General features: G+C 33.3%; 1 protein-coding gene across 2 annotated transcripts in view; it reads right to left on the bottom strand.

Annotated features, from left to right (window-relative positions):
- Positions 1-12,453, bottom strand: part of LOC144568004 (uncharacterized) — a 55,442-nt gene that overhangs the window by 18,299 nt on the left and 24,690 nt on the right. Inside the window, exons 1-8 of one of the 2 annotated variants that reach the window (XM_078318218.1) lie at positions 6,877-7,011; positions 5,379-5,936; positions 4,000-5,124; positions 2,974-3,298; positions 2,423-2,678; positions 2,102-2,318; positions 1,021-1,382; positions 362-898 (exon numbers count right to left, since the gene is read on the bottom strand). In XM_078318218.1, coding sequence (XP_078174344.1) covers positions 362-898; positions 1,021-1,382; positions 2,102-2,318; positions 2,423-2,678; positions 2,974-3,298; positions 4,000-5,124; positions 5,379-5,936; positions 6,877-6,942 — 3,446 coding nt within the window. In that variant the 5' untranslated portion in view covers positions 6,943-7,011. Of the gene's footprint in view, positions 1-361; positions 899-1,020; positions 1,383-2,101; positions 2,319-2,422; positions 2,679-2,973; positions 3,299-3,999; positions 5,125-5,378; positions 5,937-6,876; positions 7,012-12,453 lie in introns of those variants that run through there. The other variant, XM_078318219.1, reaches the window with a different exon arrangement.

Below are 12,453 nucleotides of genomic sequence, written 5' to 3'. Positions count from 1 at the left end.
AAAGGATTATAGAAAAGTTTAGGGACTTGAATGAAAGATGTAACGCCTATATAGGCTTGTATGAGAACAAAGGAAAATACAATTCATTTTTTCCTAGAAATCAACTTTAGACAAATGAGCATTTCAAACTAACTCAACAAATATGATGAAATTAGAAAAGTTCAAGTTAGACATCATACACCATCTAAGTATTCAGTTCAGTAGTTGCTATCTAATCAAATGGAGGATCTTTCAAATAACTGCATCCCAATAAGTTATTTTAATATAATAATTTTAATTTAATTAAACTTAACCAACATCAAGCTTATTATAAGCGCAATGATTATACAACTTGGAAGAAGAGAACAAAGAGTAACTATACCTTACAAGCCTATTAACTTGGCCACGTATAGCGGAGCAAAGCTTTGGGCTAACAGTGAGAAAAAGTTGTTTTATGAAACCAACTTCAGTGCTCTCCTCAATCTGCTCATTTTCATGGGCCCTCTCAACAACCCCAGAAGGCCCCTCATCTGAAGAGCCCATTCCATGTGATGCAACAAAAAATTGCTGCTCCATTCGAACCAACTTGGTTGTGAGAACTGTTGTCTTCCCTGTTCCAGACCTTCCCAATATAAAAGAACTATTAGGAAATCGGATTATCTCCATCTCCTGGTCATTCAGCTCAAACGGGATATCAATATCTGAACCATCACGTGCCATGAGTAAATGTTTAACCACACCAGACGATAAAGCATAGAATCTCATCAAAACAAGACTCTCGTTGACTTTGGAATCTTCTAGAAAACTTGAATTGGTATCAAAATGATCTTGGTCCTCTCCTGTGATCTCATGTTGATTGTTCTTTCTGTATTGAGCTATCTCATGCCCATCTGTCCACATCATTGGAACTTCAATCGTCCTGATCAGATTGAAAAATGATAAACACAGAGAAATTGCATATACAATACAAATACAGAATAATTAAAAGAAAAATTTAACAGAAAATACAAAAACTTAGAGAGCTTGGGAATTGGAACATACGCCTCAAGGAAAATGGTTTTGCACCGTTCCATGTAAGCATCAGTGTACATTGAAAAGATATAATCCATGCGCTTCAGTAATCCTTCAACATCGGCAAGTGGAACGAGGTTCCACAACTTAATGATCTGAGTACATACTTGTTGATCCTTGTGCAAGTCAATACTCCACACAAGGCAATGCTCAGCCACTACGTAAACTTTAGCAAGAGGGAAAGGACGATCTGCCATGTTGAGGTTCCTCCTCTTAGATCTCCAACCACCAGCAAGTCTCAACAACATTTGAATCAAACTCATTCTGGTCATTCTGGTGGTTTTCGACCTTAACTTCGCAAAAGATCTTAAGAACTCGTCACTAAAAACGAGCTGCATGATAAAGAAAAAAATTATTTTTTCAGGTAAATAAAGACTAGGGGATTAAATTGGTAGTATTTGTGCAATTAAGGTCCAAAGACAGGATAGATGTTGTAAAACAGAAAGCAAACCCTACTATGCAAGGGGATTTCATTTTTCTAAATAAAATTAGGGCACTATGATATCAGGGGCAGAACCAGAATACTTTTGTACCAGAAGGCTACAGTTTGACAAAAGAGGAAAATAAATTTCATAGATAGGAAACCAAGTTTATTTTTTCATCTGTAATCCATACAGATGCACAGTAAAGAGACGACATAGCACTTACATGGAATCATTTTCACCATGTTTACAAGGAAAATGCTAATGTCACCCATATATGAACAGTTCGACAAAACAATCAATAAATTTAATTAAAGTGGTGCGAACTTCTATGCATGTTGAGACTAAACATGGATCTAAATATTTATATAGCAAATATATATCTATATTAACCCAAAGATTAATTGAGGTTTTGACATATGAGTATATGATGTTTATGTTGAGATTTATGTATGTTTATGCATTATATAGAACTATAGGGTCCTTTTGGTAAGATAGGAATTATAGAAGAGTTTAGGGACTCGAATGAAATTGTAACACCAATATAGGCCCAAAGGAACAAAGGAATCAATACAATTCATTTTTGAACCATTATTCTTTTGTTTAAATGCAGTCTTTTTATTCCATACCTTCCACCTTGTTGAGCTAAACAGGACAGAATTTGGGTTCAACAAATCCGCAAGTTGGTCCAGCTCATTTTTGACATTTAAAATCAAATTTGTCAAGTCCTCAGCATCCTTTGCATCAAACAAATGTCCCCTCTGTTTTGCATCAGATACAATCTCTGACCATACGGTCTCACTATTCGACATTGTAGTTGCACTTCCTACTATCCAGAGGCAATGTCTACACATATGTAATTCAAAAGGGAAAAAAACTAAGCAGTATGCTACTGTGAATGCTTTTTCCTGCAAAACTTAATGGAAACTAAATTCAGTAAGAAATAGTACCGTGCTCTTGTAACGGCAACATTAGTTCTCTGATTATCATACAGAAAACCAACACTTCCTTTAGTGTTGCATCGGACCATTGAAAGTATTATAACATCGTCTTCTTGTCCTTGGAAGCCATCAATCGACTTCACTCGTACTTCAAATCCTTCATGATTATCATACCTCCGACCAATTTTTTCTTTAATTGTTCTAACTTGTGCAGCATATGGAGAAATTATACCAATTGTAAGCTTTCCTTTCATTCTCTTCCAACCTACATGCATCAACAAATTAAATATTTCAGAAAGTCGGAACATAACTATCCATTAAACAAAAGGAAAGAAATCTACCTCAGAGAAATTTTAGAAAAAACTAATCTAATATAGTTTAAATTACAAGATAGAAATGAGGAAGATCACTGTAGCCAGGGTGAAACAAAATACAATGAACTTTAGGATTTATTTGGAAAGACAAATTTTCTAGAATACACAAAATCACACTTCGAGCAACAAGTAAATAATTAATACATAATTTATTGCAGTAGTTGATTTGATAACAAAGCAACGTACTTTCGTATAAGTTTTTGACCAAGTGCACAATAACAGCAACTTCAACCCAATTTAGCCAGCTTTTCCCCACTTCATCATTTTCTTCTCTTCCATCAGCAATATGTACAAAAGCATAGCTTCCGTATTTGAAATCCATGTAATTGTTGTTGTATCCTTCTTTCAAAACATTTGGGCCATTCAAAATATGGCCATCATAAAACCTGTTATTTGGAAAGAGGCTTATGGAAGGGTGCATGCGGTATTGAATGTTTAGGAGGTGTTTTTCATGCTGGAGCGATACCAGCCTCTCAAAAAGGCTCCTTCCAAATCCAGCTGTTTTACTAACCTACAAATGAGAAAACAGAAAAATCATAGTTAATGTCTAAAAAATATAGTAATTAGAGAGAGAGAAGGGCAATGTGATGCCACTTGTGTACACCTCATTTCTAGAATACTATAGAGATATCATTTCACTGAAACAAGAAATTACTAAACTGATGAATTAGTCCATGAATATAACAGTAACCAATAATCTGGTATTTCAATACAAGCCAGGGAGAACATATCTCCCTTGAAAAATTATCATATCCAACCATATTCAAAGAACCACTAACTCAATGCAAATTATGCCAATAATACAAAATGTCACCAGGATGGTGCCAAAGATGCAATACTCTGGGTTGACTAAAAAACAGCACTGGTATAGTTAACAGGTAAAACGAAAGATAAATGCCACAAAATATACATCCAGTGCTTACTTCTGGGTGATATAAAATAACCTCTGAATAATCATCAGTACCATTATTTGTATTACAGCACATAATGTCTTTTCTTTACCCTTTTAAACACTTTTAGGTGTTTCCTGTTTTAGGAGGAAATTATTTGCTAAATTAGGACTAAACTTGTGATGTGAGGTTTGACTAACCATTCAACCATAAAATCAATAAAAAATCATGCCACTTAAAAATAATCTATATATACATCATCTGCATAAATTGGAATCCATTGTTCATCAATAAATGCACAAGCTAAGAACAAAAAAAATACCTTGCTATGAACAAGTGCTGGAAGTTGGCATTCATCACCCACTAAAAGTGCATGCTTCACATGATTTAGCCTTAAGGGAATTACTGATTCACATTCCTTTAGCTGGGCCGCTTCATCAATAACTACCACATCAAAACAACCCGTTTGTTCACTATGAAGCGAGAAAGAACTCGAGGCAGTACAGAACACAAGGGTTGCATTTTGAAGACAGAAGCCTTTGGTACAACCTTTGAGAGATGATAAAGAGAGTGTAAGATTCTCGTGCAGGTCCCTTAATTGTTTGAGACACTCTTCTCGGGCATCAAATAATTTCCCCCGTGTGGAAAATATACATACTGGAGTCCCAAAAGTCTGCTTTAGTTGCTCCTCTGTTATAACACTGCTTGATAGCATACTACCGAGTTCTCTAAGCAAATCCGTTAGTGAGACAATGCGCGTGCAATTTTCAGAAGAGAGAAACCGTCTCGGCAGGTGAACAAACATTGTTCGAAAGCAACTGGTGAGATATTCTTGAAGCTCTTTAAATTGCTGTCTCAGATAATCCCCAAAGCCCAAGCTATCTTGGTTATCTTTTTTGCATTTTGCCGCGTACACATCATACATGTTAACGCAATCCTCAAGAAAATTAATCATTGAAGCCACTCCACGTCTCCAATTGTTCTTTGGTAAAAAGCAATTCTCAAGCCGATCAATGCGGCAGTCTAGAAAAACATCCTCTAGATCACCAACAATGTCCATGCGCCCCTTGTTACCAAACAATACAACATCTGCTAGAGAGAGGGGGGGCCCAATTGAATCACCATTATCCCCATCAAAATTCTTGAGCAATTGAATCAGCCGGGAGCAAACTCCCAAAACGGCAACATTAGTGGGGGCGCATGTGAGTGTTCGGATTTTTAACTGCTTGAGGGACCAAAGAATTGAACCAGTAGTTTTCGTCTTTCCAGTGCCAGGTGGACCCCACACAAGGTTTATAGAACTTAATTTGTTGCATCGGACATCTGAGATGGTAGATTTGACCGCCTCTAGTTGTGACAGATTGAGGTCAATTGGCAGTAGCTGCTCTAGAAGCCTAGTCATTTCTGGGTTGTTCTGTTCAAGGGTGCTGCCATATAAACTTTCTTCCTGCATATTATAGATAAAAAAAAGAAAGTGTCAGAGTAGCATTCAAGAAATTGTGCTTAAACTAATAATTACTCGAGTAGAGATATAGTCTGCCATACAGTCTACATACTATCAGTCACTACATGTATAAAGGTAATAGGCACACACACTTGTACAAAATTAAAGTCAGTATTATGGTTTTCTCTAACTAACAATGTGAATTTCCAAATGAAAATATAATACCACTCATTACTATGCAAAACAAAGAAGCATACCATTTGATTTCTGGAAAGAACTTTCTTGAGAAGTGTGAAATTTGGGTCAACCCCGTCGGAGTGTAGTGCTTTCCAAATACGGGAATTTGTTATGGTACTTGTCAAGTAGAGAGCAAAGGTGCATCTCTCTATCTCATCATCTGAAGTCATCGTGGGGGACACATTCATAGTAAACCGCTTCACCTTAACTTTATCTTTATCTAACTCAACCTCCACTACCTTCTTTACTATGGCCAAACAATAACTGACACCATATCGGAACAGGTCATCAATGGACTCCGGTTTCAAGCTTGACAATATAAAAACATCACCATTCTTTGGTTCATACTTGTCAGTTGACCCAGTTTCACCAGCAAACCCGTCTGCAAGGATATCCATGTTAAAACCCAGTCCGAGTTTGGTATTATGCAATGCTATGTCATGTATTTTGGCACAAGGGACCTCGGAGATCGTTTCCAGACCAGAAAATAACTCTGCCCGAGTTTCTTCAATAAGAGGAAGAGTATATGATTCTAAATACTCGTTGGTGGACTGAAACTCATCTGGAATTTTCTGGACCTGGATAATAAGAAAAGAAAAAGAACACTCATGATTTATATCCTGACACAGACCTGCCAAATATCTATGCATGCATAACTTATAGAATGGACCTGTACATAATGACATTTTTAAATAGGAATATTATACTTAAAAATAGCATTGACGCTGTGTCTACTACAGTCTTATTTTTATTTTTTTTCAAAAGGCCGTAGGCAGAGGTACAAATTTCTGGAGCATTACATGTAAATTTTCTTTTTAGGAAAACCGCTACTCCCTACCACCATTCTGCTATCCTGAGTACAAAAGCTTCTATGACCAGTCTAGAGAATAGGATATGTATATCCTGTGAAATCAGCTCCTGCTATTCTTCCTGTTTTTGCCATTTCATCTTGGCTCCTACTACAGTCTTATGTTGCTTGGCTTTGTCTCAATCATCAGTATACTTCTGATTTTCCATTTTTATCAAATTTTTCCATGGTTGACATTTTCAAACCTCATGTATAGCTACTAAAAGTCTAATCACTCAGGCATGAATAATCTATACCATCTATAACTCTATACATTTTGTAATTTCATATATGTACTGGTATTGATCTTAATATAACCATAATAACTAAAGAAATATGCATCTTGTTTATGAAATCAAACCAAATGTTAAAAGAGGTTTAATTATAAATGTACTTTTTTTTGCAACTTATGTTTCAAAATGTGCATTTTCCCAAAATAAACAAAATGACATGGAACTTATTTCAAAATCCTCTAAATCCCCTTGTCCAACGCAACTGTCTTGATATGGAATGTGCTAAAATGTATTGCAAATTTTCAATTTATGCTGGATATTGTAGCATTTCTTAAATTTATTGCAAATATTTAAATAAGAATCAAAGTAGGCTTCCCGCACACTTCAGAATTTATTGCAAATGTTATCAGATTCTCAACATTCAAAAAGAAAAATTACCTGATCTTTGTAAAGGTTTTGGTTGCATATGTCTTCAATTTTCCAAGAAAGAATTATTTCATCCATGAATGCGCTTAGTTGAGAAATGATCAAACAAAACAAACAAGGGAACAAAGCGTTTGAGGTGCTATCACACACAGTAGCATGCCACTTCAATTTTCGCCTTTCTTTTTTCTTCTCTGCGAAGAAAAGGTTAATTGTTTCTTTTTTCTTTGTTTTAAAGGTTAATTGTTTCTTCTCGGAGAAGCAAAGCTGATGAAAAGAGATGACGCATTTAGGAGGGGAATCTTTAAAGTGAACCTCAAACCGCAATTAGTTTTCTCTTTTGAAATGTACTATGTTCTTTTCGATTTTTTTATTAATCGAAAATACAATAAAATAAAATAAAATATAGCGAATGTAGATTGTTTTGCTGAAAAATTGAAATACAGAAAATATTATCATGTGACAGTACAAAATTTTTTTGTCTTGACCCGCTTATCTAAATCATTAATCCGGCTAATTAGAAAAAAAAATTATTAGACGGGATAGATTATCCGGTATAGCACTGTAGCAATATATATATACTCTACACATAGAGTTCACTTTGGTGAGCTTAACTCTAAAATTCATCAAATATGTTTTAAATGACGAATCCAAACCGTTGAAATCCGCCTACCTTACGAGTGATGAGTCTACATGTGAAAATTTTAAACATTCGTATTAAATTAGTATAAAGTCAAGCGGTCAAAAAAAATTCAAAAAATGAATGCACTAAAATTAATTTATTAATCTTCTAATTTTGACCAATTGACTTTATACTAAACTAATTCTAATGTTTAAAAATTTTACATGTAGACGCATCACACGTAAGATAGACGGGTTCCAATGATTCAGAATCGTCATTTGAAATCAATTTGATGGGTTTTAGAGTTAAGCTCACCAAACAGTTTGGTGAGCTTAAGAACACCCTAGTTCTACTCTATACACATATATATAGAGTGACTAATATGCTTTCGGTAGCACTTCGGCAGAAGTGCTATCGATCCAAATTTTAAAAAATTGCATTCGAAACTTCAAACTACATAGCTCAGTAAATTCGTTATATATTGAACTCGTAGAGTACCAATTTTTATTATTTTTGGAATTTTTTTACTATTTTTTTATGATTTATGAAAGCTGTCTAAAAATTGCCTAAAATAGTAGCAATTTTCTTTTATTTTTAGGTTATTTTTTGGCATATTTCATAAATCATAAAAAATAGTAAAAAAAATTCAAAAATAGTAAAAATTAGTATTCTACAAGTTCAATATATAACGAATTTACTGAGTTATTTAGTTCGAAGATTCAAATGCAATTTTTTTGAATTTGGACCGGTAGCACTTTTGTATAAGAGAATTAAAAAAAAACTAAAAAAACTACAGTAACAGACAAGTTGTTTTATCCCGTCCAACTATAGTGTCGGACGGGATAAACCATTCCGTTTTTCCTATATTTTGATTTTTCAGCAAAACAATCTTCTTTCGTGATTTTATTTTATTTTATTTTCGATTAATAAACAAATCGACTAGGTCTTTCTATTGCTTTTTGGTATGCATTAACTTTCTCTTAATTAAAAATAGTTTATTTTTTTTTCCAGTTTCCTTTTTGATGCATCTAAAAAAAATTATTGAGACCTTACTATTTAATTAAATAACACTTTTTAGAAAAAAATAAAATAATACATAACATGACATATTAAATTCGTTAATTAAATCATAACCTTTTTAGTTTCCTCAACATTTGTACTTTTTTTTTTCAAACTCCATTTGTGGTTGCCCTTTTTCAGTGCCCCCTCTTCTTCTTTTTTATTCGAATGAAAAAATAAGAGAAATTAGGAAAACGGAAGAGAAAAAAGATATATATTTGGAATACTGATATCTTATTTCTTGTATATATTTCCTACAAATAAAAGAAGAAGGTTAGATTGTGTGTTGGAATTCTTCATGCTGCTTCGCCTAGCGTATGATAATATAAATAATTATATTTTTCTTAAAATTACGATTATTTGTTGCATTGGTTATTGTCAATGGTTTAAATAGCGTTTATCGCGAAATAGCGTACGGGTTAAAAAAATCGCGCTATGCTCAAATAGCGGCGCTATAGCGCGGAATAGCGTGCTATAGCGGCGCTATTTGGGCATAGCGCCATAGCTTTTTTGGTCGGAAAACGCTATAGCGCGCTATTTAAAACACTGGTTATTGTTGATAGACTTGGCTACGGTGCTATGGGTTGCATAGAGACCTTCCGTGTTACGGCTCAATATTCGACTTTTCAAAATCCTAATGGTCAATCCGAACCGTTCATCTTGTTCTCCATATTAATATGTGTTTGGAGACCAAATTTTACATTTTTTGAAAAAAATTTACTATTTTTTTAGATTTATTGAAAATCGCTGTTTTTCAGACAAATCTGGACCATAAAAAACAGCGATATTCAATAAATCTAAAAAAATAGTAAAAAATTTCCAAAAAATGTAAAATTTGGTCTTCAAACACATATTAATATGAAGAACAAGATGAACGGTTCGGATCGACCGTTAGAATTTTGAAAAGTCGAATATTAAACCGTAGCACGGGAGGCCTCTATGCAACCCATAGCATATTAACCAAATCCATTGTTGATGATTTATATTACGAGAAAAATATTCCGTGCATAAAAATTGAATTATGTTATAAAAGAGTTTTTCTTCTTATTCATCTTTTCTTTTCTCAAATATTATAAATTTTTCCATTGTACAATGATGATATTTAACTAATTAAAATCCTAATAATTCAACCGTATATATGACCTTTGGTATTCCTTGGTTTCTTAGTCTTTAAGACTTCAACTGTGTTTTCCAAAAAGACGCGAAAGGACGCGCACAGGCTTTTCAATTCTTGTTGGAAAAAGGAGCTTAATTAAAGGGTGAAGAGAAAGAGCTACCGAAATTTTTATTAATAGGAAATATATTAAATAAATATCGAGATTAGAGAACGCTTTTGCGTTTTATTCAGATATATAAAAACCGTTATGATTTATCACGGCTTCTGGCCGTTATGGCTTATCACGGCCAGAGTTAGCACCTAATTAACAAGCTTAACCATTCTAATTGAACCATAAAAAAAACGGGAAAAAAAACTCTGTCCGTGATAGATTAGAACGGCCAGAGAAAAAAAAAAAAAAAAATCTCTGTCCGTGATGAACAGTAACGGCCAGGTCAGAAGAAAAAAAAAAAAAAAAATTTGTTTAACCTATGGCCGTGATGGGTTATCACGGCCAGCCTTTTTTTTTTTTTCTTTCTTTCTGCCTCTGGCCGTGATAGATAGTAACGGCCATGGTTTTTTTTTCCGGTTTTTTTCTTGCGCGGTTCAGTTAGAATGGGTATGCTGGCCGTGATAAACCATAACGGCCAGAGGCCGCAATAAACCATAACGGTTTCCCTATATTTCGATAAAATGCAAAAGCGTTCTCTAATTTCCATATTTATTTAATATATTTTCTATTAATAAAAATTTCGGGAAGGAGCTAGAACCAAGAAACTGAACTGAAGCGACGGAGCTGTTCATCTTCTCCATTTATGTCAAACTAGGAAGGCATCAGCAAATTGGAGAGGTTAAGTTAAAATGCAGTGACTAATATTAAGTTTTTTTTTTTTTATAAAGGTCAGATATGATCTAATTATTTAATATTCACACAAAAAATTAATGTTAAGAAAATAATTAAAATCTGCGAATTTATTATTGTTGGTTTTGTCATCGGGTGAATTTGTCCATAGATACTTAGTGACTATCGTAATTTTAAAAATTGTATATAATTTAGGTTTTTTTTGTAAAATACATACATATAATCTAGTATACACATAAATAAAAAGTGAGTCTATGATACTTTGCAAAGTGCACATCAATCTGAAGTTCTGAACTATGAATTTATGGATTCAAATCTGCTCTTTTTCTTAAAAAAAGGAGCACCATTCTATTCTTCCATCTGAACCATTGAAAATCGATCACACGACTTTAATTACTTTTCTTCTTTTATATCAATATAATCTATTAAAATGAATTATATGTAATTGAAGCCGTGTGATCGATTTTCAACGGTTCGGATGGAAAAATAGAAGGGTGCTCTCCTTTTCTGTAGAAAAGGAGCATATTTGAATCCTGAATTCATATTTTCATGTTAGAAATCTAAATAATTAATCAGACCATTCAATAGCCCATGGTAAATCTTTACGCAGGGCTCCACGCATTCTTCAATATATCTACACATATTTCTCCCTTCTGTAATTTTTAATAAATTTTAAAACAAATGAGAAACACTGAATTAGACTATGCACATATGACATACCCCCATGATCTGGATTCTAAATATTACTTACAAAGGGCTTAATTATCTAAACAAAAGAAAATAAGGTAATTATGACATCTGAAATGAATGAAACAAGTTGCATGTTACCTCAAAGAAATTAAAGTAAAGGCCCATCATCTTTTATAAGACAAATAGTTGATGAACATGGTCAAAATAGTAAAAGTGGCTACACTCCAAATACTTTTCTTAACTGTTATTAAGTTAAAATTTTAACTTTAGACAAGGGAGTACTAACCATAAAATGCAAGTTTGGGTAGAAAAATCTTGGTCAAAAATCAAACTTGAGGAGGCAATAAAGGATACTGTGCTGGAACTGCATGAAGCTTGTGCTCAGTATATCATTTAAGTTAACAAAAATTTACAGAAAACTATCTCCAACATATAAACCAAAAATATTAAACATAAAGAAATATTGTATTAAAAATCCAAATATTCAATTTGCATTTTATTATTATACCATTTACACCAAAATTCAATTACATTAACCATATCAACCATATCAACCACATCAACGGATCACAAAATTTTGAACAAAGCTGCACTGAATATATTGAAAGAAGAAAACATTATGAATTCAGATCAATATTCAAAATAAACTAAACAGGGTCTATTTGCAACACTTGTGAAAGCATTTCCATCTCATTTTTTTCACATTTTCTTTATACTATTTTTTTTTTTTTTAGATTTGAATAATATTGCAGATTGGTGCTTCTCCTTTTTTTTTTTCCGACTTCACTAATTTTTTTATTAATCTAGTTATTTTCATTGTGACATGTTAATTATTTTTTTATAAACTTAGATTTTGTATTCTCAGCTTAAAATTCATATTTATATTCCGAATAAGTTACATACTAGGCCTTGAGATATTTCTAATAAAATACATTTTTGGGCCCAAAATTGACCGAATCTTTAAATTTTTATATCTAACACGCTCAATTTTAAGCCAAGATAGCATCCTCTACATTAACAAACTGACCGTCCGATTAGATTCCGGGCTAATCTAGGCCAGTCCTTCTAATTGCACGGTCCAAATCTAAAATTATCATTTGCTTTACTCAGAGGATTTTGATCGTATTGTAATGTAAACTCTTTCAAGATGGATTCTGGTAATAGTAGGCCTTCATGTCAATCTTCACATAAGGATAAGAAACCTTTTGTAAACAAGTATAGTAAAATAGAGAGAATTAAACTAAGTTGTCATTCTTTTTTAGG

The sequence above is a fragment of the Carex rostrata genome, chromosome 17 (assembly GCF_964058835.1).
Source record: "Carex rostrata chromosome 17, lpCarRost1.2, whole genome shotgun sequence".
Classification (NCBI taxonomy): domain Eukaryota; kingdom Viridiplantae; phylum Streptophyta; class Magnoliopsida; order Poales; family Cyperaceae; genus Carex; species Carex rostrata.
This window is presented reverse-complemented; position numbering and strand designations above follow the sequence as displayed.